This window comes from Phocoena phocoena, chromosome 4 (genome assembly GCF_963924675.1).
Source record: "Phocoena phocoena chromosome 4, mPhoPho1.1, whole genome shotgun sequence".
NCBI lineage: Eukaryota > Metazoa > Chordata > Mammalia > Artiodactyla > Phocoenidae > Phocoena > Phocoena phocoena.
In genome coordinates, this window is record NC_089222.1 from 77,488,888 (window position 1) to 77,514,646 (window position 25,759).

Below are 25,759 nucleotides of genomic sequence, written 5' to 3' on the forward strand. Positions count from 1 at the left end.
AGTCTTTTATTTGCAGTCCTGAACCTTTCTAATGTTTTTCTATGCAAGACAGAGAAATGTGCCACTTAGAAAAGTTAGGTCAAAATGCCTTGCTTGCTCTAACGTGTTTTAGCAAAGACATTCTTTTTTTTTTTTTTGCAGTACGCAGGCCTCTCACTGTTGTGGCCTCTCTCGTTGCGGAGCAACAGCCTCCGGATGCGCAGGCTCAGTGGCCATGACTCACGGGCACAGCCGCTCCACGGCATGTGGGATCTTCCCGGACCAGGGCACGAACTCGTGTACCCTGCATCGGCAGGCGGACTCTCAACCACTGCGCCACCAGGGAAGCCCAGCAAAGACATTCTTGAATCTGGGTAATTGGCATGGTTACCTCTCCCTTCCCTAACACATCTGTGCTTCCTCTGTTCTTAGAAATGGGAGTACGTATCTCCCTATCTCTCAGGTACAAAACCTCCTCCCTCCTAAAGTCTCAGATCTATTCTGTCTTTGAGTCCTAGTGAGTCTTCCTTCTCAGCGTCCTTCCTTTTCCTATCCCTACTGCCATTACCATTAACTTAGGCTTTCATTACATTCTGCCTCTCAACTCATTTCCTTGCTTCTAGTCTCTCTGTTCTGACAATCCATCCTACTCATCAGTGCTAAATTAAATATCCTAAAATCCTGCTTTTACTGTTCCCTCTTCAAAGACTTTCCCCAAAGTACAAAATCCTCAACCTGGAATAAAAGCAGAGCTTTGAAGCTGAATAATAAGTCACCAGAATATCTAGAAGTATAGTCTTTACTGCCATAGGCTGAGGACCTGCCGCCAATGAAGCCCCAGTACAGGAGAGGGCTAACACTGAGTTCACTGGGATCTATGTCCATTCAGAAGGGTCACAAAGCTAACAGAGGCTCAAATTTAAAAAAGGGGCAAAAACTCAGACATTATTTTTATTTATTTAAAGTGCACAAGAAATTTTTAGAATTGATACCTGAAACAAGCAATAATGGGAAAGTGTTTCTTAAAATCAGAGAGAACCTACCTGGTAAAGGCAGGCTGCTGTTCCAAGGAAAAATGCAACAATGTAATTAAAATCCTCGCCATCACTCTGCAAAAGCAAAATAAAAATTACTTTTTTTTTTCTGGTGCAAGCCCATTTCCAAAAACAATCCATTGGGATAGGATATGACAACATTTACGCACAAATGGTCAAAATTTTCAAAAGTGGCATATAAAAATTCTCAAGAGTCCTGAAATAGAAACATAAAATACATTATAAGAACCAGGGAGTGTGAGGTAGAGGAAGGCTACCAGTCTTCCTCTATGTCTGGGCCTCCCCATCAACTATATCTTATCCAAGAGAAGATGAAAGCCAATGGAAACAAATTTCCATGTAACGTAGAAAGCCTCTCTTCTTGCTACTAAAGAAACCAAATAAAAATGTACAACACCCCAGGGACTTCCCTGGTGGCACAGTGGTTTAAGAATCCTCCTGCCAGTGCAGGGGACATGGGTTTGATCCCTGGTCCGGGAAGATCCCACATGCTGAGGAGCAACTAAGCCCATGTGCCACAACTACTGAGCCTGCGCTCTAAGAGCCTGTGAGCCACAACTATTGAGCCCACGTGCCACAACTACTGAAGCCCGCGTGCCTATAGCCCGTGCTCCGCAACAAGAGAAGCCACTGCAATGAGAAGCCCATGCACCACAATGAAGAGTAGTCCCCGCTCGCCACAGCTAGAGAAAGCCTGCATGCAGCAACGGAGACCCAACACAGACAAAAATAAATTAATTAATTAATTAAAAAAAAAAAAAGTACAACACCCCAGTGGCCTATAAAGTTAAGCCTGCTTGATAGGATTACTATTTGGCTCAAATAAATATTGACAAACTTTACCATCTAGTAAGCACATTACTGAACTGTCCAATAAAGTCTCTGGCATGATTTAAAAAAAACAAAAAAAAAGACAACCCAAACTGAAAAGCTACTGTCCACTAGAGTGTGCTATATCCCAATGAGGAAATTCAGTCGTACATGATATGCTAGAAAAAAAAGCACCCAGAGAAAAAACAGAGATAGATTATTCATAGAATATTTCTTTTAAAAGAAAACTAATAGAGACATGTAACAAACCCTTTTTTTCTATTCCTTTCTGATTCCTCTTAAATATCTATATTTATCATTTCTTTCAATGTTTTTATGAAGTAGAACATAAAGCCCAGGCAGGAGCATCAAATTTCTTTCTTCTAGGTAGAAACATTAAATTTGGCCCTTTAGAAAAAAAATCTCTTTATACAATAAAAATTTCCAGAAGACATGGGAGTGTCTCTCACGACCATGTCTTCAGGAAATAATATAAAGAGAAAATTGCTTTTCCATTTGCTATTGGACAACAGAAGTGCCTGTAAGGCAGAGGGAAAGGGGCTTATCCTAGTGAGAGGATCTTAAAATAGAAACCATTGATCTGTCTGGGATGGTTAGGCCAGTTCAATCCCAGAGGCAGGGAAGGTCAACACAAAACCCTTCTACTTTAATAATTCTAAGACTTTTAAATAAGTTCTGCTTGATTGTTTTTTCTTCAGTCCATTAAATGATCTTTTTTGATTATAAAAGTTCATGTTCATTGTAGAGAATCTGAAACAGAATGTTACAAAGAAGAAACTCGTATGGTCCATAATATTACAACTTTGGGAGAATTACTATTAACCATTTAGGTACTTCCTTCCAATCCTTTCTGTACAAAAATATATGTACGTTAAAAAAATGGAATCATACTTTTACATACTGCTTTCTAGTACTTCACACTATATCATAAACATGTTCTCAAGATACTAAATATTTCTCAACTACTTAATTTGTAATAATTATATAACCTTTAATTGTGGGACTATATAATAATTTAATTACTGTCTTACAATTGAATACTGTATTTTCCCTAAATTTACACTATCACTTTATAACTCTCTTAATTGCCTTTGGAACACTTAAAAGCATGTTTCTGGACGATCAGATCTGGGTTCAAATCTTATTAGCTGTATGATCATGGACTATTTATTTAACTTCAATTCCCTTTTTTGAAAAGTTGTAGAGATTCAATGAAATAACAGTGGCAAAAATATAGAACAGTAACTGACACACAGTAAGTATTCAAAAACATTCTCTAACTTCTCTTTCCCAGAGGTTACTGTCTGCATCATTCATCAGATAATTAGGATTACCTTTCAATATTGTTTAAATCTCTAATGTACTGGCCTTGTCTTCTCAATGAGATCCTAACCTTCCTTCAGGGCAGAAACTAAATCTTACTACTTGCATGAAACTGTGCACATAGTAGGAATTCAACAAATGCATGCCAAATTGAGTTCAGCTTTGAAAAATCTTTATTTCCCCTTGCTAAAGAGAATATCTATAAACATATTCTTCCATTCAATAAATAGTCATTCATTAAACACTTATGGGCCAAGTACTGTGTTACTAGACCAAGGACAGAAAACAAGTCAACAGCAACTCAAGAAGCTCAACTCTAAACAGGAAGGCAGATACAAAGAGCAACAATTCCCGCCTGAAGTGGTAACTGATGGGATAGGAGTGTGTACAGGGTACTACAGGAGCCTACTGGAGACACATTTAATTCTACCTGGAGAAAAAAAGGATCAGGGAAGGTTTGGCACAGAAAATAAAGCTTAATTTGCATTTTGAAGGATGGACTAGTAGACAAGGTAGGAAGAGAATTCCAGGCAAAGGGAGTAGCTTGTGCAGTTTCAAGAAGGAAGAGGCTAGGATGACTCCAAGGTCTCCTATTCAGGCAACATTTAAATGATACCATTCACCAAGTTGGGGATACAGGAGGAAAAGTAGGTCTGAGAGCAGAAAAAACTTGAGTTCATTTTGGACAAGGTATTTTGGAGTTGCTAGTGACACATCCAAATAATTATGTTTAGTAGACATTTAAGTCAGCTTCAGGGAACAGTTTAACCTAGAGCTCTAGTTTAGTTGTCATATATTTAAATAGTAGTTAAATGAAATAAAGGACTATGACAACCGAATGCAAAGCTTAATTCTTGATTGGCTGATAGACTGGAGAGAGAAAAAAGTATATATAAAGGATATTCGGGGTCAATTTTGATTGTGAAATTTGAATATAGATTTTACATTAGCTAATACTGCACTGATCTTCAATGTCTTTGGTGTAAGAATGGTATTGTGATTATGCAGGAGAATGTCCTAGTCCTTAAGACAGACATAGTGAATAATTTTGGGATATAATGTCATAATACCTACAATTTTACTTTCCAATGATTCAGAAAAAAAAGAAAATAAAGAGATAAAAGAAGAAAGAAAGGTAGGTATGTATACAGGTAGATGTTAATTGTATTGTTCTTTTAAAAACTTTCTGTAGGTTTAAATTCTTTCAAAATAAAATGTTGTGTGGTGGGGGAAAACAGGGATACAAATGAAAATAAAAATGCTATGCAGTCACTAAAAAGAATCTCTATATACTGCTATGAAATGATCTACACATTGTCAGGTGGAAAAAGATGCAAATCACTATGAACAGTATACTGCCATTTATAAAGGAATAATTTTAAAAGAATAATTATATAAGTAAATATAGAAATACATATGTATTAGCATATGCACATAATCGCTCTAGAAGGATACACCAGTGGTTGACTCTGGGGAGGAGAAATGGGAAGAGAATTACTTACTGTGAAAATTAAAGGCTTTGAAATTTACCATCTACACATTTTACTGTGTGTATGCGTGACTGTGGATATTTGTGGATATACATGTATTAACTCTTTAAGTTATGAAAATATCCAAAGAGAAGGTATAGAGTTAGAAGAATATAAAGCTCAGGACATGACACAAACGCTACTCTTTAAAGGAGAGGTGGAGGAAGAAAGTTTACCAAATAAACTGAGGAACAAGAAGAGATAGGAAAAAAGTACAACAGGAGAAAATTGTTTCACAGAACGGAAGGAATGAGATAATGTCAAGAAGAATAAAGTAACACATCAAACTATTAATAGTGAGCTGTTTCACTTGCTTCTAAGTTTTCTAAAATAAACATTATTTTTGAATTTAAACAATGAGTTATTTTCAAAAGGAAGAACTGAACAGTGTGTGAGATGAGACAGAGAGGAAACATCAAACAAGGCCTCAAGAGTGGCTGCAATATTTGGCAACCAGAAAGACACTGGTGAACTTAATGGTCGATGTTTGAAAGAATTATGAGGGCGGAAAGAGATCACAGTAAACTAAGAGAACAGAGGTAAGGGAATGGGGGCAACAGGCATAGTCTATGCTTTCAAAATATTAGAAGGGAACATGCATCAGGAGGTTTTTTTTAGGGTTTTTTGTTCATTTTTTAAAGATCAGCAGGCTATAACATATTTATGAGCTGAGAGAACAGAGCCAGTAGAGAGGAAGCAGATGAAAAACAGATGAATAGCTAGAGGTTGGGGAAACATGGGGCAGAGATTTAGAGAATGGACAGAAGTGGGAGTGGGGGGGGTGCAGGGTCGACACGAGAAGGGATAAAGGTGGGGTGGGGAAGGAAGGGCTAAGGTAAGGAGTTCAAATTTTTAAAAATCACATTCACCTTCAGAGGATGCTAGATTACCAACATTGCTTGAAAAATAACAAATAAAGGGAAAGAATTTTTTTTTAAGGTGATGATAAAGAGGTAAGCAGAAACTTCATATAATAGCCATACAAATGTATTAGAATGATACTATTTAAATGTTTGTAATAATTGGGAAAAATTCACTTTTTAATCTTAGGTGAAAAAAAGGACACAAAGTTACATAATGGATATGATATGTATATATATGGTATATATTAATAAAATAAGAAAATTTGGGATTTTTCTCTTCTTCTTTATACATTTTCCCCCAATTCTTTAACAATGAGCATAGAACTCAGGAAAAATACATTTATTTTTTTAGAAGAAAGCAAGCAATGCATCTTAGCATAGATATTACGCTACTAAATAAATCCAAACTTTCAGTGAGCTTTAATAGGTATGTAATTTCTTTAAAAGGTAGTAACAAATCTACTGGAAATAAAGAACTGAAGGAATAAAAGCAAGTTGATTACTTTTAGTTGTAGTATCCATTACAAACAATTTTAGAATCAGAGAGTTAGCACCTTAGTACTGAAGTGGTCCTTGAGCCTATGTAGTCTAAAACTTTCCTCTTGCAGAATAGGAAAATGAGCTCCAAGAAGGTAAAATAACCAACCCAAGGTCACAAAGTTAGTTAACTGGCAGAGGGGATCCAGCCAGGTATTCTGACTTCCAGGTCAGCATTTCTACTGCTATATCAGAATACTCATATTTTTTCCTAATGTACCATGTGCGAATTACTTCTAGGTTGGCATCAGCTTAATTAAGATCATTGCTTCAAGGTTGATCCTTAAAGGAACACAGGAAAAAGAAACCCAGTGTGATAAAAGCTCATACATTTGTGAGGTGTCAATTCACAATAAACTAATTAACATCTCTAAACTCAGAACAAAGTATGGAAATGAGTGAAAATAATCTAATTTACACATTACTGTGAACACCAAATCAAATTCACCAACTTAATAAAAAGAAACTGTATTCACCCTAAACCTCCTCAGTCTGAACTCAAGATACCAAAGAAAAACTTCAGTACTACACATTTTAATAAATCCCTCCTTGTCACCCTAAGAGGCAGTTATTAATCTAGAAGAAACAAACTGTGCTGAAGCTTCAAACAGCATTATACAGGTATGTTGGTTCATGTGGGTTCTGAAATTTAAACATGCCTCAGGCACCAGGCTACATACTAGAAGATAAACGTGGCAATCATTTTTAGCATTCAAGAAGAGTATTTAGAATTCACAGCCTTAAGAAAGCAAACTTTAATATTTTTTTTTTTTTGCGGTATGCGGGCCTCTCACTGTTGTGGCCTCTCCCGTTGCGGAGCACAGCCTCTGGACGCGCAGGCTCAGCAGCCATGGCTCACGGGCCCAGCCGCTTCGCGGCATGTGGGATCTTCCCGGACTGGGGCACGAACCCGTGTCCCCTGCATTGGCAGGTGGACTCTCAACCACTGCTCCACCAGGGAAGCCCCAAGAAAGCAAACTTTAAATTAATATTGATATATTGCTCACACTCAGGAAATACACTACACACTTTCATTTAGATCTAAAAATATGATCCCCAAATAAATCCTTTGCTCTTAAATCAAGTATTAAAGAAATGTTGAGGCCACTTAATTTAGGTACTGTCGTTCCACCTCCTCTATCACCACCATGATCTATCTGAGTTAACACCAATACAGGTAACTTCAGAACAGATAAAAGTTTAAGCCCCATGTCCTGGATTTTGCATTCAAGTCTACACAGCAGACTACCTCAAAAAGATCTACTTTACTGACCAAAAATTAACCAGCGACTCTAGAGATTATTCCTAACACAAAGTACAATGATGAACCAGAGAGAAGGCTAAGAGTATGTCTTAAGTTCAATGTCTTCAGTGAGAATAAAAAGGACCTTTTAACCAGTACAAGTCATGAACAATGATAAAATAGGTGCTAATGCGGGAAAATTAAAAGGGAGAGAACTCAGGCCCCTAATTTCGTGTATATTTTTTTTCAGGTTAATTCAAGCTATAAAGGATGTACTCACTGAAATTAATCTAGCTTGCACCCCTAATCCTATCCTGCTAAGAGGTCTAAGTTTATCACAGTGCCCTCTGCATTCATCTCCATTTGTTTGCCTATGGTCCATTCCATCTTTTAGGACACGGAATCCAACACTACATAGTACTCCCTCATTATTCTCATAACAAGACAAGGAAGCATATCTCCAAGCACCAGTCACTTACCAGAACATTATCTCTATGCAGATATAAAATCCCCAATAACTGGAACAATGGGGTCCCTACTTTTGGTCCAGTGAATTTCCAAAAGCAGTATTTCTCATTTAGGTGAGGATCAGAACTTGCTGGAAAATACCTTAAAATTACCTATGAGTGACAAAGTACCTGTGGACTACATTCCCCCAACTTTGCACTCTTGTTTCCTCACTGCTCTCTTAAAGCATCACTGTTTTAGGAACCTCAACTGTTGATGAATGTATGTGGGTTATGGCAGAACAAAGATTTGAAACAATGCTAAGAGAACAGAATAAGCAGGTGTCCCTAGTTCCCAGATAGCTAAAAATCCCATATGGACCAATTTACAGTTCCCTGGGTCAAGTGAGAAAGCAGTGCTGTTGGAGTGAATTTAGTCTAGGACGACAGTGAAAAAGAAAGAATTCCGTATCAACCATCAGAAAGACACATCTTCAAAGATACAAGCATCCAGAGAGTGCCCAAATTATAAATGATCTACTACTTTTACTATGAAAAAGACCACTCTAACCTTTTCTCCATCAAAAATGTACCCCATGCTGCTTTCACACCCTACCACCACAGTTTTAAGGAACTATTTAAAACAAACAAAAAAACCCTTGAAGCTTCTACAGAAATTGTAGACTCTAAGACAGAGGCAAGAAGCATGTGTATATATGTGTGTATGTGTATGTGTGTGTGTGTGTGTGTGTGTGTGTGTGTGTATGTATGTGTGAATAGACTGCTATCTTTAGGGCAGTTTTAGGTTTACAGAAAATGAAGCAGATAGTAGAGTTCCCATATAACCATTTTTCCCCTACCCAGTTTCCTCTATCATTAACATCTTGCATTAAGGGGGTACAACTGATGAGCCAATAGTGACATACTATTATTAAAGTCCATGGTTTACATTAGGGCCCACTGTTTGTGTTGTACATTCTATCGGTTTTGACAAATGTATAATGACATAACCACTATTACAGTAAGGTACAGAACAGATTCACTGCCCTAAAAATCTCACGCTCCTACTATTTATCCCTTCCTCTCTCCCTCCAAATCTTTTCATTTACTGTCTTTAGAGTTTTGCCTTTTTCAAAATGTCATACAGTTGGAATCATATAGTATATAGTTTTTTCAAACTGGCTTCTTTCATTAAGCAATATGAACTTAAGGTTTAGCCATGTCTTTTTCTGGCTTGATAGCTCACTTCTTTTTATATATTACTGAATAATATTCCATTGTATGGATTGCTGAAGTTTGTTTATCCATTCACTTTTTTTTTTAATGATGGATTTATTTGGGTGTATTCTGGTTTTTTTTTTTCTTTTGGCCACGCCACACAGCATGTGGGACCTTAGTTCCCCGACCAGGGATTGAACCCATGCCCCCTACATTGGAAGCACAGTCTTAACCACTGTACCATCAGGGAAGTCCCTATCCATTCACCTTTTGAAAGGCATCTTAACTGCATCCAGCTTTTTGAAATTACAAATAAAGCTGATACAAACATTCATGCACAAGTTTTTGTGTGGATGTAAGTTTTCTACTCATTTGGGTATATAATACCTAGAAGCATGACTGCTAGATCATACAATAAGTCTATGTTCAGCTTTGTGTGAAATAGCCAAACTGTCTTCCAAAGTAACTGTACCATTTTGACTTCCCATCAGCAATGAGTGAGAGTTCCTATTGTCCCATTTCCTCATCAGCATTTGGTATTGTCAGTTTTTTGGATTTTGCCATTCTAATAGATGTTTAGTGGTATGTTACTGCTGTTTCAATGTTCATTTTCTTAATGACATATGATGTTGAGCATCTCTGTATATGCTTATTTGCCTCTTGTATATCTACTTTGTTAAGGTGTCTGTTCAGTTCTTTAGCCCATTTTTTAATTGGGTTGTTTGCTTTCTTCAGTTTTAGAGTTCTTTGTATATTTTAGATACAAGTCCTTGCCAGATGTGTTTTGCAAATATTTTAATACTTTCTTCTAGCTTATGGCTTATCTTTTTCATTCCCTTAAAAATGTCCTTTGCAGTTTTAAAATTGAGTCCAACTTACCAATTTTTTCTCTCATGGATCAAGCTTTTGTTATTGATCTAAAAATTCATCACCACACCCATGGTCACCTAGGTTTTCTCCTGTTACCTTTTATAAGTTTTATAGTTTTGTTTTATATTTAGGTCTGTGATCCATTTTGAGTTAACTTTTTTGTCCAAGGTGTAAGATCCGTGTCAAGCTTTTTTTTTTTTTTTTTGCATGTGGATGTGCAGCTGTCCAGCACCATTCATTGAAAAGAAAATTTTCTCCACTGAATTGCTTTAGTTGCTTTGTCAAAGATCAGTTGATTATATTTGTGTGGGTCTATTTCTAGGCTCTCTATTCTGTTCCATTGACTAAATTATTTGTCTGTTCTTTTGCCAGTAGCACACTGTCTTAATTATAGCTTAACAGTAAGTCTTGAGATTGGATAGCATCAGTTCTCTTTGTTTTCTTCAGTATTGTGTTGGTTATTCTGGGTCTTCTGCCTTTCCATATAAACTTTAAAATCACTTTGCCAATATCTACAAAATAAATTGCTGGGATTTTGATTGGGATTGTGTTGAATCTACAGATCAAGTTGAGAAGAACCAACATCCTAACAATTTTCAGTCTTCCAATCCATGAACATGGTAGCCCTTCTTTTATCAGAGTTTTATGGTTTCCCCATATAGATCTTCTATGTATTTTGCTAGATTTATTCTTAAGTGTCTCATTTGGGGGGGGCAATATAAATGGAATTGTAATTTTAATTTCAAATTTCAATTGTTCCTTGCTGATATATAAGAAAGCAATTGACATTTATGCATTAACTTTGGATCCTGTGGCCTTGCTACAATCACTTATTAGTTCTAGGAGTTTGTTGATTCTTTGGGATTTTCTATATAAATAATCATGCCATCTATGAATAAAGGCAGCTGTATTTCCTCCTTCCCAAACTGTATACTTTTCGTTTTCTTTGTCTTATTGCATTCACTAGGTCTTCCAATGTTGAATAGGAGTGGTGATAGGGGACATCCTTGTCTTGTTCCCGATCTTAGGAAGACAACATGTACTTTCTCATCATTCATGATGTTAGCTGTAGGGTTTCTGTAGATATTCCTTATCAAGTTAAGGAAGTTCCCCTTTATTCCTAGTTTGCTGTGAGTTTTATCATGATTTTGTCAAATGCTTTTTCTTTTTGTTAATTAATTTAATTTAATTTATTTATTTTGGGCTGCATTGGGTCTTCGTTGCTGCACGCGGGCCTTCTCCAGTTGCAGCGAGCGGGGGCCACTCCTCGCTGTGGTGCACAGCCCTCTCACTGTGGCAGCCTCTCTTGCTGCGGAGCACGGGCTCCAGGAGCGCGGGCCTCAGTAGCTGTAGCATGCGGACTCCAGAGCACAGGCTCAGTAGTTGTGGTGCACGGACTTAGTTGCTCTGCGGCATGTGGGAATCCTCCCAGACCAAGGCCCAAACCCGTGTCCCCTGCATTGGCAGGCAGATACTTAACCACTGTGCCACCAGGGAAGCCCCCAAATGCTTTTTCTGACAAAAAAGCATGATATGACCATATGATTTTTCTTCTTTAGCTGTTGATGTGATAGATTGTATTTGTATTTGATTTTCAAATGTTGAGTCAGCCTTGCAAAACTGGAATAAAACCCACTTGGTTGTAGTGTATAATACTTTTAATACACTGTTGGATTCAATGTGCTAATATTTTGTTGAGGGCTTTTGCTTCTATGTTCATGAGAGATACCGGTTTGTAATGTTGTCTTTTTAAAATATAAGTAGGCTGAGAAGTCTCAGAGCTATCAGTCAGTTACACATAAGCAGTAGTTTAATCATATTACTATTCTTCTGAAAACCTCAACTGTGATGAGGCAAAGACATTACTGATCAGAGGGAGAACATGAAACACTTAGGAATCAAGGCAGGCATTAGTCGGGGATAACAGCTCAAAAGCCATGAAAAGCTGTAGTTTATACTACTTGCTTAGTTTTTTAAAAAATTTATTTTACTGAAGTATAGTTGATTTACAATGTTGCATTAATTTCTGCTGTACAGCTAAGTGATTCAGATATACATATACATACATTTAAAAAATATTATTTCCCACTATGGTTTATCACAGGATATTGAATATAGTTCCCTGTGCTATACAGTAGGACCTTGTTGTTCATCCGTTCTATACTACTTGCTTAGTTTTGAAGTTGTGAATCAGAGGAAAGAATCAGTCCAGGAAGAGGAAGGATAGGATGTGAGTGCCTGAAAAAATTGTGAGATATGACAGCCTTGCCTGAATTTTAACTTAAAAATCATGCAGACTAAACGCCAGGTTCTGCAACTTATGTACTGTCTTCTAAGTCAGGGATGGTAAAGCTCTCCTTTCCTCTACCCAGGCCTGCTCCTTCCCTTTATTAGTTTGCCAATTTCAAACAACCAGAGAATTATTTTAACAATGAAATTTTAACCTCACAGAACCACCTTCATAATTTTTGACAACTCTAAATACTAATTATACCATTATTTATTAAGATATGTCATAAAGGTGACTTTTATTAAAATTAATTTCTTTTAAAAGGAAATTTTCATATCTCTACCATTAACAGAAACTAGTATCCCTTACCAAACACAGACACTATACATTAATATACATTAAATACATAACTCTTAAAATTAAAAATGTTTCTCTCTCTACCACCTAAAGTCATCTATTGTGTAACCAGGTGTAAATGTGTCCTTTACTTAGAGAAATACTCATCAAATCCACCTTTCTCCTTCATTTTATAAGCAATAAAACTGAGGACCAGAAAGTAAGGTGAGCTACTCAAGGTCACCGAGCTAATCAGTAGCTCAGCTGGAGCCAACCCTCTCTCTCGCTCTCTTTCTTCCACAAACAAAAATCAACTCTTCACACTCCTATGCTACTGTTCTTTCCACTACATCAAGTTAAAAAAAAAAAGGCAAGAGAGGATCTTATTTATTAGTATTTTGAGTCAGCAGTCTCCAAATTGCCTTTGTTTCTTTTTGGCAGGTGGTTTAACGAGCTCGAAATTGAAATCCTGCTGGAATAAAGCTAACTGGCTAAGGAACAGGGGCAGGAATGACAAGAGACAATAGCCAGCTGTCCTGTGCCTGAAAGGGAAGAGGGGCTTTACCTGCATGCCCAGGATGTTCGGGAGAGGAATTTGGAAGTCATGAAAAGACCCCCAACCCCCCTGCAGGCAAAGCTCAGCTGCCTGGAACCTGTGATGTCCTCAGCTATTGGCTTCATATGGCTGAGGATGTTCAGAGGGTACTCAAAATGGCACTCTCTTGAGTATTCCCCCAAACTAACAGCTATTTAAAAACAGAATAGAAGGTGTCTTGATTGGGTTTTTACAAATGATATTCTTGGCTTAATACTGGCCAAAAAAAGAGAACTAATTTACAACATGGGAGTGTCAAAAAAATCTTCAGGGAAAGTGATTAGAAACACGGAAAGGAAGGCTGAGATGTGCTTAACTTTAAGAAAGGGAGTTTCAAAAGTTTACAAAAAGAATAAGAGAAAAAGTATACTCTGATAGCTTTACTCTCTGGAAGAAACTCCTCTGGATAACAAAATAGTTGGCAATATCTCAAGAAATTAGTGATTTCACAGGCAGCCACCAGTAAAAAAGGAAAAGGAGCAGATAACTAGGTAGGAATACCCAGCGGTAGGACAAAAACCTGGCCATGAATGCCCTCTTCTACTCCTCTCTGTCCACTCAGATCCTTCTAGGTCCCGCTCACCCCTCCCAGAGTTTCCCTCACCACAGAGCTTCCTTCTCCTATCCTGACTCACACTGACCACTCCTCTTCCAAACTTTCTGTACTTGGCATTTGTTTGTGGACTTCTTTGCCTCCCCAATTCAACTCTAGGGTCTGAGACTGCAGGGCCCTCGTCACACGTATCTTGGTGTCCCCAGAATACCTCTAAACAGTACCTCCTGGGAGAGTAGATAATAAATAAATATGTGTTAATTAGGTCAAAGAAGTCAACTAGAAATCAGTGTTTTTAGAGGAAGGGGAAACTAGAGTAGGTATAAAGAATACAAAATCTTGAGCATGCATTTTAAGTTGTACTAATACCCAAATCAATTTAAATCAATTGTGTAACAAGTAAAATCAAAAGGCATAGTCACCTGAAATTGCAAAAATAGCACAGTACCTGCAGGAGACTTTCTATGGCATGAAAGCCTCGAATTAAATTCAGAGCTGCGCATAAAAGACTAAGGATAAATGCCACAATCCCTGACAGAGTTGCTGGTTCCAGTCGCTGGTGAGCTGGAAAATAAAAGAAGTGATTAGGAATAAACATCAATATCTCACGTCAATACCTACAGGTATGTAAAATGAAATTCAATGCTCAATTTAAAGGGGTCAAATACGGATGAATCTTCATGAAATTATTTAATAATGCACCTTAGAAATTAAATATTTTTTAAAATGCAAAATATCTGACATGACAGCTTAATTCCCCTGAACTCAAATTAACTTCTTTTTCTCTACACTTTTAACAAAGACACCTAATTTGCATTTGGGGTATACAGTGCTAAGGTGTCCTCATATCTGGCAGTAAATCATACAGGAAAAACCCTTATGCCTAAATATGTCTACCATTTACAAGTAGCTGCAAATATTTGCAAAGGTGAGTCTGCTCAGAAATTCACTACATAATTCCAACTTTTTCTGAAAATGCTTAGAAAACAGTTTTAAGGACAAACATAGCTTGCTTTTTTTTTTTTTTTTTTTTTTTTTTAAACATCTTTATTGGGGTATAATTGCTTTACAATGGTGTGTTAGTTTCTGCTTTACAACAAAGTGAATCAGCTATACATATACATATGTTCCCATATGTCTTCCCTCTTGCGTCTCCCTCCCTCCCACTCTCCCCATCCCACCCTTCCAGGCTGTCACAAAGCACCGAGCTAATATCCCTGTGCCTTGCGGCTGCTTCCCCCCAGCTATCTACCTTACTACGTTTGTTAGTGTGTATATGTCCATGACTCTCTCTCGCCCTGTCAAAACTCACCCTTCCCCCTCCCCATATCCTTAAGTCCGTTCTCCAGTAGGTCTGCGTCTTTATTCCTATCTTACCCCTAGGTTCTTCATGACATTTTTTTCCCTTAAATTCCATATATATGTGTTAGCATACGGTATTTGTCTTTTTCTTTCTGACTTACTTCACTCTGTATGACAGATTCTAGGTCTATCCATCTCATTACAAATATCTCAATTTCATTTCTTTTTAAGGCTGAGTAATATTCCATTGTGTATATGTGCCACATCTTCTTTATCCATTCATCCGATGATGGGCGCTTAGGTTGTTTCCATGTCCTGGCTATTGTAAATAGAGCTGCAATGAACATTTTGGTACATGACTCTCTTTGGATTTTGGTTTTCTCAGGGTATATGCCAAGTAGTGGGATTGCTGGGTCATATGGTAATTCTATTTGTAGTTTTTTAACGAACCTCCATACTGTTCTCCACAGTGGCTGAACCAATTCACATTCCCACCAGCAGTGCAAGAGTGTCCCCTTTTCTCCACACCCTCTCCAGCATTTATTGTTTCTAGATTTTTTGATGATGGCCATTCTGACTGGTGTGAGATGATATCTCATTGTAGTTTTGATTTGTATTTCTCTAATGATTAATGATGTTGAGCATTCTTTCATGTGTTTGTTGGCATTCTGTATATCTTCTTTGGAGAAATGTCTATTTAGGTCTTCTGCCCATTTTTGGATGGGGTTGTTTGTTTTTTTGTTATTGAGCTGCATGAGCTGCTTGTAAATTTTGGAGATTAATCCTTTGTCAGTTGCTTCATTTGCAAATGTTTTCTCCCATTCTGAGGGTTGTCTTTTGGTCTTGGCTATGGTTTCCTTTGCTGTGCAAAAGCTTTGAAGTTTCATTAGGTCCCATTTGTTTATTTTTGTTTTTATTTCCATTACTCTAGGAGGTGGGTCAGAAAGGATCTTGCTGTGATTTATGTCATAGAGTGTTCTTCCTATGTTTTCTTCTAAGAGTTTGATAGTTTCTGGCCTTACATTTAGGTCTTTAATCCATTTTGAGCTTATTTTTGTATATGGTGTTAGGGAGTGATCTAATCTCATACTTTTACATGTACCTGTCCAGTTTTCCCAGCACCATTTATTGAAGAGGCTGTCCTTTCTCCACTGTACATTCCTGCCTCCTTTATCAAAGATAAGGTGTCCATATGTGCGTGGGTTTATCTCTGGGCTTTCTATCCTGTTCCACTGATCTATCTTTCTGTTTTTGTGCCAGTACCATACTGTCTTGATTACTGTTGCTTTGTAATATAGTCTGAAGTCAGGGAGCCTTATTCCTCCAGCTCCTTTTTTCGTTCTCAAGATTGCATAGCTTGCTTTTAAGCAAAGCTTTTCCTTATCTGGGTTCCAGCTCTATAAATACCACAGGATATATGTGAAAGCTCATCTATAATCACCGATCTGGACTCTACAGTAGAATGGATTCTTATGAGGTTCCTGGTCTCTGAAGACCATTTGAAAGTAAAAAAGCTAAAACAACAGTTGAAGAAGTTGCAGCATAAGATACTTAGAAATACAATAGCTTCCCTTCATCATCTTGCAGTTAACAGAATTAACTATAGAGTCTAAATGAAAACACAAAACTAAATACATAATCATCTAGACCTCAAAAGGGAGAAAGAGAGGACAACAGAACTACATTTAGATCATTTTATTTAAATCACTGAAGTGTAAAAGCCCTAACAATGAAGTTAATGAGGTGGGACATTAATATAAGGAAGGGCTTAAATCTCTGCAACTTATATTCAGCCATTACAGCAGAAAAGCTTCCCTAAACAATTCATAAAAACACGAAAACCCACATGTCGCAAAAAAGTATTTATTCCCCAGGTTCAGCAGAAAATCCACCTAATACAGGATGAGTTTTCTTAAATTTCTTCTGTGCCGGAGCTGACTGCTTGGTCTCCTAATCAATTTCCTTGAGATTTTAATATGAAAACAAAAAACTAAATGCCTTTGTAAAGTACCGATACCAAATTTTCTATCACTACAGAAAAAAATCTCGCAATTTGAAAATCTATCCAGTTGGTCTATCAATTAGTCATGTTTTACATCCCTCCCTCCATGCTTCCCCACTCCCTCTGAGTAGTAAGGGGGAACTGGGCTCTAAGTAAAAAAGAGATCCTTAACAAGGGCCTCAAGCATAAAGACACCTGATAACTAAATAGATTATAGAAATAATATTTCTAAAGTATACAAAGCAAGTTTACCTTACAAAAAAGCCAAACAATATTCTGTACTGTAATTAAGAACCATAGCTTTTTAAAAAAAATTTTTTTAATGAGAATTCAGATAGCACTCCATCCTTATCGTTCTTTTTAATATAACTTGGAAGTTAACCATAGTTTTAATTTACATTTTCATTACAATTAATGCAGTTATCATGAGTTTTTTTTAAAAAACATACTTATTTATAGTATATATATTTGTGTGTATGGTATAATGTCACTTTTATATGTATATAAACACACATACATGCATACATAGAAACAGACAAAAAACTGAACAGATATACATCAAGATGTAAAACACTATTACAATAAAGCTGCAATAAAGTTTCAATCAAAAATTTTTTCATACCAAAAACTGAGATATGAATAACATATAACACTGTAGTTTAAGGTGTACGATGTGTTGATTTGATACATTTGTATATTACAATATGACCATCATAGTGTTAGCTAACACCTCTATCATGTCACATAATTATAATTTTTGTTTTGTTTTTTGTTTTTTAACATCTTTATTAGAGTATAATTGCTTTACAATGGTGTGTCAGTTTCTGCTCTATAACAAAGTGAATCAGTTATACATATACATATGTCCCCATATCTCTTCCCTCTTGCATCTCCCTCCCTCCCACCCTCCCTATCCCACCTCTCTAGGTGGTCACAAAGCACCGAGCTGATCTCCCTGTGCTATGCGGCTGCTTCCCACTAGCTATCCATTTTACATTTGAAGAACCATAGCCTTTTGTGGTCAAGTAAGGAACAGCCATTCTTGAACAGAAAAATATTACCATTTTAATGTGTTGATCAATACCTATTTAAGAAATAAATGTCTATACAAATTAAATATTTACTCAGTTGCTAACACTTGCCTCTTGCCCTTGGAGCACTCTCTTTATAATGATAGTATACCATTTATAAATTATTTCAAATGACCAGAAATATTTTTAAAGACATGAAAGCAAATGACAAGCCTCCTTTAACAAGGACAAGGCACACATTATGCTGAAGGATAGGCTGGAGAAGTGCCAAATCACCGTGAGAAAGGAAATTCTCAAGTGGAGATTCCCCCACTCCCACCCTACCCCCTTCCTAAGAACTGTGGGAATGCTTACTAAGAGAAAACTCCATCTGCACAGAATGTGAGGGTGACACTTTCTCATTTTAACAAATTGAAAGAGATATTTAATCACATTTTAATGTATTATGTTATATGATATTCTTTATTTCATAAAACAGATTTTATATCAGTTGTTATCCACAAATGCTTACTTCACACCTCAATCTGGCACCACGATAGGTACTATTAGGTACAGAGCAGATTTGGAACAGTAAGAAATGAAGAAATAAGAGGCGATGTAGAAAAAAATAATTTTGTTGAATTCAAAACAGTGTCACCTGGTCAGTTTTTGTTTTGTTTTGCTATTATTGTCTTCTGCTACAATGCTTTTTCTTTAATTAGTCTCCTTGAGGCCAATAATTTCATTTGCATGACAAAATTAAAATTTTCATGTACCAACGATTAATGGAGAGTTTACAAAAATTCCTAAAGAAATAAGAGTAAATCCTTTGGAACAAAAGGGCTATTGGTTATAGTGAATTAATATATTTATTAAGCAAATACTTTTTGTCATGATTCTGTGTAAGATGGTGTGTTTTAGAGGATAAAAGAAATGAATTACACAATCTGCCCTCAAGGCACTTCTAGTCTTTTAAAGGGAAATGGACTGATAAGCACATGAAAGTAATAAGTATTCTAAACTAAAAGAGTTAGAGAATTCTGAAAAGGAAAGATAACTAGGGGAAAGGTGGTGACACAAGAACCAAGGGAGATCTTTAAAGATGGTTAAAATTTAGACAGGTACAAATGGGAAGAACTGCATTCCATGCAGAGAAAAGAATATGAAGAGCCTGGAGATGGAAATGGGAGAAGCAAATAATAACAGCATCAACAAAAACTATTACTGCTACTCCTTCTACTAATCCTTCTAAAAGTGGCTGCTTTCAATGTGCCAGGCACCAACTGCTTTATATACATCATCTCATTTTATCCTTCCAAGAACCCAATGCAGTAGGCAGTATAGTTATCCTAGTTTTTTCAGACAGGAGACTAAGGTTTAGGGAGATTGAGAAATTTGCCCAAATTGGGTAAAGGAACTGGGATTTAAATCTTGGTAGCCTGACTCTAGAACTCATGCTCTTAACCACTTTGCTATGGGGCATTGCTACTGGTTTTGTTTTGCTCAAAAAGATGTTTATAAGAGTAGGAAGAAATAAGGCAGAAAGGGAGGCTGAAGCAAATTAAGAGTGAAACACTAGGCTAAAAATTATGGGCAAATTAGACAATGGGGAAACACGGAAGAGCAAGAGATTGACGATTAAAGCTGTGCTTAAAGAATATTAATCTGGGGCTTCCCTGGTGGCGCAGTGGTTGAGAGTCTGCCTGCCGATGCAGGGGACACGGGTTCGTGCCCCGGTCCGGGAGGACCCCACATGCCGCGGAGCGGCTGGGCCCGTGAGCCATGACCGCTGAGCCTGCGTGTCTGGAGCCTGTGCTCCACAACGGGAGAGGCCACAACAGTTAGAGGCCCACGTACCACAAAAAAAACAAACAAACAAAAAAAAAAGAATATTAATCTGTTAATGGGCTGTAAAGAGATTAAAAGTAGGGAGAGATAAGTAATATTTTTTTAGTGCCTTCTCACTAGGTATACACTGTCCCATTTATCCTTCGAAACAGCGTACTTCATGAGGTTAAGAATGACTAACTTCTCTGTGTCTGAATCTTCTCATCTATAAATTGAGGTTAAATAATTTGCTCTAAGCCAGACAGCTAGTAAGTGCCATCTTCACAATTAGCACTTGGGTTTGAAAAGCCCATGCTCTTTCTACAATTCTGTATTAGGAAGTTCATGAGGGAGTCATTGCAAAAGACTTACTGAAATGAGGACCTAAATTAGGATAGTGACAGTAGAAGTAGAGAAGAAGAAAGAGGGGAGAGAGATCACAGAGGCTAAAACTATTAGGCTCGGCAACTAACTAGATGTGGGAAACAAAAGAGAAAAAAATCAAGGAAAATGCTAAGGTTTGAAGTGTGGGTGATTGGAAAGATAAGGGTGCTATTAACAGACCCAGTGGAAGAAACTCAGGTTTGATCGAGTATGGAGATATTTTAAACATATCAAACTTGAAGTGATGGTGAGGCATGTTTAATAAGCAACTGAAGAATGTAAAAGCAGTGAGCTGGAGAAACAGATGAGGTCTGCATATGATGGGACGGGTTCAGATGAGATTACCAATGAAAGAAGTGGGCCAAGGGCAAATCCTTGGTAAACACTACCTTTAAAGGGGGGAAGACAGATGTAGAACAACCAGAAAAGGAAAGAGCCACAGAAGCCTAGGAAGGGGAGACCATCAAGAAGAAAGATATGACTTACAAAGCCTGCAGACAGGCCAAAGACAATCTGAACTGAAAAAGAAAAAAAAAAGATTAGATTTATTGACTAAGAGATGGTTTCGACCCTTCATAAAATAGTTTCAGAAGAGAGGCTGAAGGCAAAATTCAGACAGCAAAAGGTTAAATAACTGGTGAAGGTAAGAGATAGAAGCAGTAAGTGAACACTTCTGCAGTTACAGGAGAGGAAAACAGGATGATAGCTTGACAGATACAATAGGATTGAAAAAGAGTTATTTTCCCCTGTAATGGGGTGGAGGAGGGAGATTTTAATACATTTATAGGTGTAACAACAAAATTCAGTGAAGATGAAGTACAATAATCAAGAGAAAGGAAAAATAATTGGTGAAACAGAGTACCAGAACAGTCATAATGAGGATTCAAAAAGATGGTACCATTCTAACCCTCAAACCTCATCCTAATACGTGTCTATGTTCTGAGTCAAAGATAAAGTTCAGAAGGTGCAGTTATTCAGTGATGCCCAAAATATCTGGAGAAAAAGGTTTTCGAACATTAGAGAGAGATTTCAAGTCAGTTCTATCTAAATGAGCATAATTTATTACTAAATTATGACTAAATGAGACTAATTGTATGGTTCAAAAACATACTATTCTTTTCACTATGAGGCCCTTTCTTATCATCACCACCTGTCAAAACCTGCATGTCCTTCAAGGCTCCAAGGTCTAAAAGTGTTACTTCCTTTTTCTCTCTTTTAGAGCATGTATTGCATTCTACCTTGTATTTTACTTATTGACTTTTATTTGCTTTTCCCATCTTGAAAGCAGATAATGTGCTTATTATCTTTATGAAAAGCCCTACAATATTTAGCATAATACTTTGGAGAAAATAAAGCAATAAATACTTGTTAGATTGTGAGGGGTGTGTGTGTGTATGTGTAAGAGAAAGAGATTGAGAAATCTACTTGCCTTGTGGGGTACCAGCCAAATACAGCAGCATTTTCAGGCAATTGACAAACTGTCTAGAAAATTGTATAGATTGAAAAAAAGGCTGATTAACCAAGTATTTATCTTAAAAATAGAGGTGTCAAAGAAACTGAGAAAAGGGTATTAAGTTTAGGGTTTCAGGAAGTGTTTTTTTTTAATTTTAAAGGATATTAAATTTAAAAGAATAACAACATTAAATTGTTGGTGAGGATACAGGGCAATCAAAACTCTCATACATTGCTTGTGGGAATGTAAAATGGCACAACTATTTCAAAAAACTGGCAGTTTCATAAAAAGTTAAACATGCACCTAACCCTTGACCTAGCAATTCCACTCCTAATACTTACTCAAGAGAAATGAAAACATATGTCAACAAAAGATGAATGTTTATAACAGGTTTATTTACAATAACCAAAAACTGGAAACAAGCTAATGTCCAATGTTTATCCACTCTGGATAAACAAACTGTGGTATGTTCACACAGTGACTACTACTCAGCAATAAAGAGCAACAAATTAAAGAGACAAGCAACACATACATATGACGTGTTGAGCAAAAGAAGGGGAACACAAGAATTACATGATATAATCCTGTTTATGTCAGGTTCTAGAACAAATAAAACTAATTTAAAGTAAAAAATCTGAACACTGGTTGTCTGGAGTCAGGCAGAGACTGACTGGGAAGGGACACAAAGGAACTTTTGGGGAGATGGAAATGGTCTACATTGTGATAGGGGAATGTACTAATCATGGTTTTTTACTCTGTATTTTTGGTACTTTGACATCTTGGGGCCTTGCTGACATCAGAAGACTGCCCGTCCCAGGACTATCTAATTCCTAGAGATAGCAAACAACTCGCCTGCAAGAGTGCCTTTCATAAGCAAACCCCTAATCTGGAGCCGACATTCCTAACTATCTGCTCTATGGGGTTCTCACACTCAGGGCCACTATTCCCCTGCCCAAATCACGGCAGGGTCAGGTATCAGACAAAGAGCCCTATGTCCCACAGCTCAATAAAAGTATTCAAACTAGCCAATCCTAAACTTGCTTACTCTGCCTCTCCAGTTCCTTCCTGGGGAAATCACACTAAAGGCTCTTGCCCACATTTCCCTCCTGCTCCTTTGCCTCCTGACCCTCACTGGCACTTCCCCATGTGGCTGCTGGTGCTGTGCTCCCTTCTCTTGGGATCCATGAGAACTATCTTTTCAACAGCTGTTGCCTCCTAATCTGTTGGCCTTGCCATACTTGAATAAAATCTACATTTTGAAACAGTGTGGTTTATACAACTGTATCCATTTATTGAAACCATATAGCAAATATTTATACATTTCAATATGTGCAAATTTCCCTTAAAAAAGAACTGTGGGAGGTACAAACTATTGGGTGTAAGACAGGCTCAATGATGTATTATACAACATGGGGAATATAGCCAATATTTTGTAATAACTGCAAATGGAAAGTAACCTTTATAAATTGTATAAAAAATTAATTAAAAAAGAAAAAGAGAAAGAACTGTAGAAATTATCAAGTGGATAAGTGGGGAGTGAATGGAGGTATAGATAAAACAAGAATGTCAAAATGTTGATATAGTTATTATAGTTGGGTGATGTGTTAGTTATAATATTCTATTTACTTGATATATGTTTAAATTTTTCTATAATAAAATGTTTTAAAAAGAGAACAAGTAAAAGAGGACATACTATTCAACATATTGACCCCAGGAGAACATCTGTAGACTTCAGAAAATAATAATATGGCAAAAAAAAAAAAAAAATTTATGCCTGACTGTGGAGAGACAGGTCACAAGGTTAGGAAGAGGAAAGAAAAAAAGTCAAGAAATACAAGAAAAAGAAATCAAAAGTAAGATATTGTAACAGAGAAAAAGGTCTGCAAAATAAGGTTTATCAAATACCTATTAACCAGATTCCAAAATAAAGTAAATTTATTTAGGAAAGAAAATTGTAAAACAGGAAAGTATATTTAAACTGGAAGACTACAGAAAATATTATGGAGGCCTGGTCTGAATTAAAAACAAATTTTAAAGTTAATATTAAAATAATTTCTATTGTGAATTACTTTAAAAACTTCTTTCTTTAGACTTTTCTTTCTCTTTCTTAAAATCATAACAAATCCCAGATTCTCCCCATTTTTCAAGTATCTTCTATTTGGTTATCCAAGATACCACTGCAGTCTACAGGTCAGAGTGGAGACTTACGGATGTCAAGTAATACAAGGAGTTTCTAGTAGAGTCTGCCTCCTAGTAGGTCAAGTTGGACCCCTACCCCAAATTAAGGTAATTCTCCTGGATCCTGAGTGTGTATGTTAATGGACATACATTCTTAGCAACTGCCAAGCCTATGGAATTAAAAATATTTGAGAAAGAAAGGCCAATGGAAGTCTTGGAGCTCCCCCAACCCAAATATCATAAAAACATTAATCCCTAGGGTAACTGCAGAGATCAGTGCCACCATCCAAGGCTTGTTTAAAAAGACACATGTATGGTGATTCCTATTATACTCAAAAACTTTTAACTCTCTAGTTTGTCTCCAAAATGGGTGCATCTTAGAGGATGACAACAGATTACTGTAGGTTCCAATTGCACATGCTTTACCAGATGTGGTCTCCATGTGGAACAAATCAATTAATTCCCTGGCACATAGGTACTAATTTTTGAACACTTTTTTTTTTCTCTATCCTAACAAACAGAGAAAATCAGAAGCATTTTACTTTTACTTAGTAGAGATATCAGTACATTTATGATATTGCCACCAGGTTATATCAACTATGTGCCACTGATTAGTCGATAGCAGGGGTTGCCAGACACGACCCATAGGCCAGATCCTGCCTAGCACAAATTTCTGTAAATAAAGTTTTACTGCAACACAGCTCCACCTATTCTTTTCCATACTGTATATGGTTGTTTTCATACTACACCAGCAGAGTTGAGTAGTTGAAAGACAGACCATATGGCCTGTAAAACCTTTACTACCTGGCCTTTTACAAAAAAGTTTGCTAACTCTTGGCTTACAAAGGACCTAACATCTTAACACCTCATAGGACATTATATTAATCTACTTTACTGATGACCTCATGCTGATAGTACCTGAAGAACAGACAGTATATGCCTTAGATTAGATACCTTGGGATGACATGTATATGCCAGAGGGTAAAAAATAATCCAGGGCTTCCCTGGTGGCGCAGTGGTTGAGAGTCCTCCTGCCGATGCAGGGGACACGGGTTCGTGCCCCGGTCCGGGAAAATCCAACATGCCATGGAGCAGCTAGGCCCGTGAGCCATGGCTGCTGAGCCTGCGCGTCCGGAGCCTGTGCTCCGCAACGGGAGAGGCCACAACAGCGAGAGGCCCGCGTACCACAAAAAAAAAAAAAAAAAAAAATCACAAAATTAGAAAAGTCTACAACCTCAGTCAAGTTTCAGGTAGTTAAAGGTCTAGAGTACACTGAAAGTAAAGATCAAGTTGCACCTTTCAACCCATACCACTAAGAAAACATACTTCTAGAAACATATGCCTTTCTAGATTTCAGTATGATGCTCCAACTTATTTACTAAATGACAATGGTTGAGGAGGGCCCAGAGCAACAGAGGGATCCAGGCTTCAATAGAGGATGTTCTGCCACTCAGCGCTTATGACCCATGGATCCAATGGTGCTCAAAATATCTGTGGAAAACAGGGATGATGTTTTGAGCCTGCTGCAAACCTGGAAAGAAGAATCATAAAAGAGGCTCCAGGTATTCTGAAGCAATGACACGGCCTTTAGGCAAAACCTGTTTTCATTTTGAGAACTAATTCTTGGCTTGCTTGTTAGCCATGGCAGAACCTAGTGGCCCTACCACAAAATATTAGATATATACGATAAAACCCAAAGCAACCACAAAAACAAACAAATGAAATAAGGAGGTAAAGTAAGCCAACAAAGAACAGAAAACAGATCAAAAGTAACCAATACAAAAAGAGGCAGGAAGGGGTTTCCCTGGTGGCGCAGTGGTTGAGAGTCCTCCTGCCGATGTAGGGGACACGGGTTCGTGCCCCAGTCTGGGAAGATCCCACGTGGCGCGGAGCGGCAGGGCCCGTGAGCTATGGCCGCTGAGCCTGCGCGTCCGGAGCCTGTGCTCCGCAACGGGAGAGGCCACAACAGTGAGAGGCCCACGTACCGCAAAAAAA

General features: G+C 37.4%; 1 protein-coding gene across 1 annotated transcript in view; it reads right to left on the bottom strand.

Moving 5' to 3' along the window:
- SEC22A (SEC22 homolog A, vesicle trafficking protein) overlaps positions 1 to 25,759 on the bottom strand; it is a 72,977-nt gene that overhangs the window by 15,720 nt on the left and 31,498 nt on the right. The window contains exons 4-5 of the mRNA XM_065876739.1: positions 14,057 to 14,172; positions 1,023 to 1,088 (exon numbers count right to left, since the gene is read on the bottom strand). Coding sequence (XP_065732811.1) covers positions 1,023 to 1,088; positions 14,057 to 14,172 — 182 coding nt within the window. The remainder of the gene's footprint in view (positions 1 to 1,022; positions 1,089 to 14,056; positions 14,173 to 25,759) is intronic.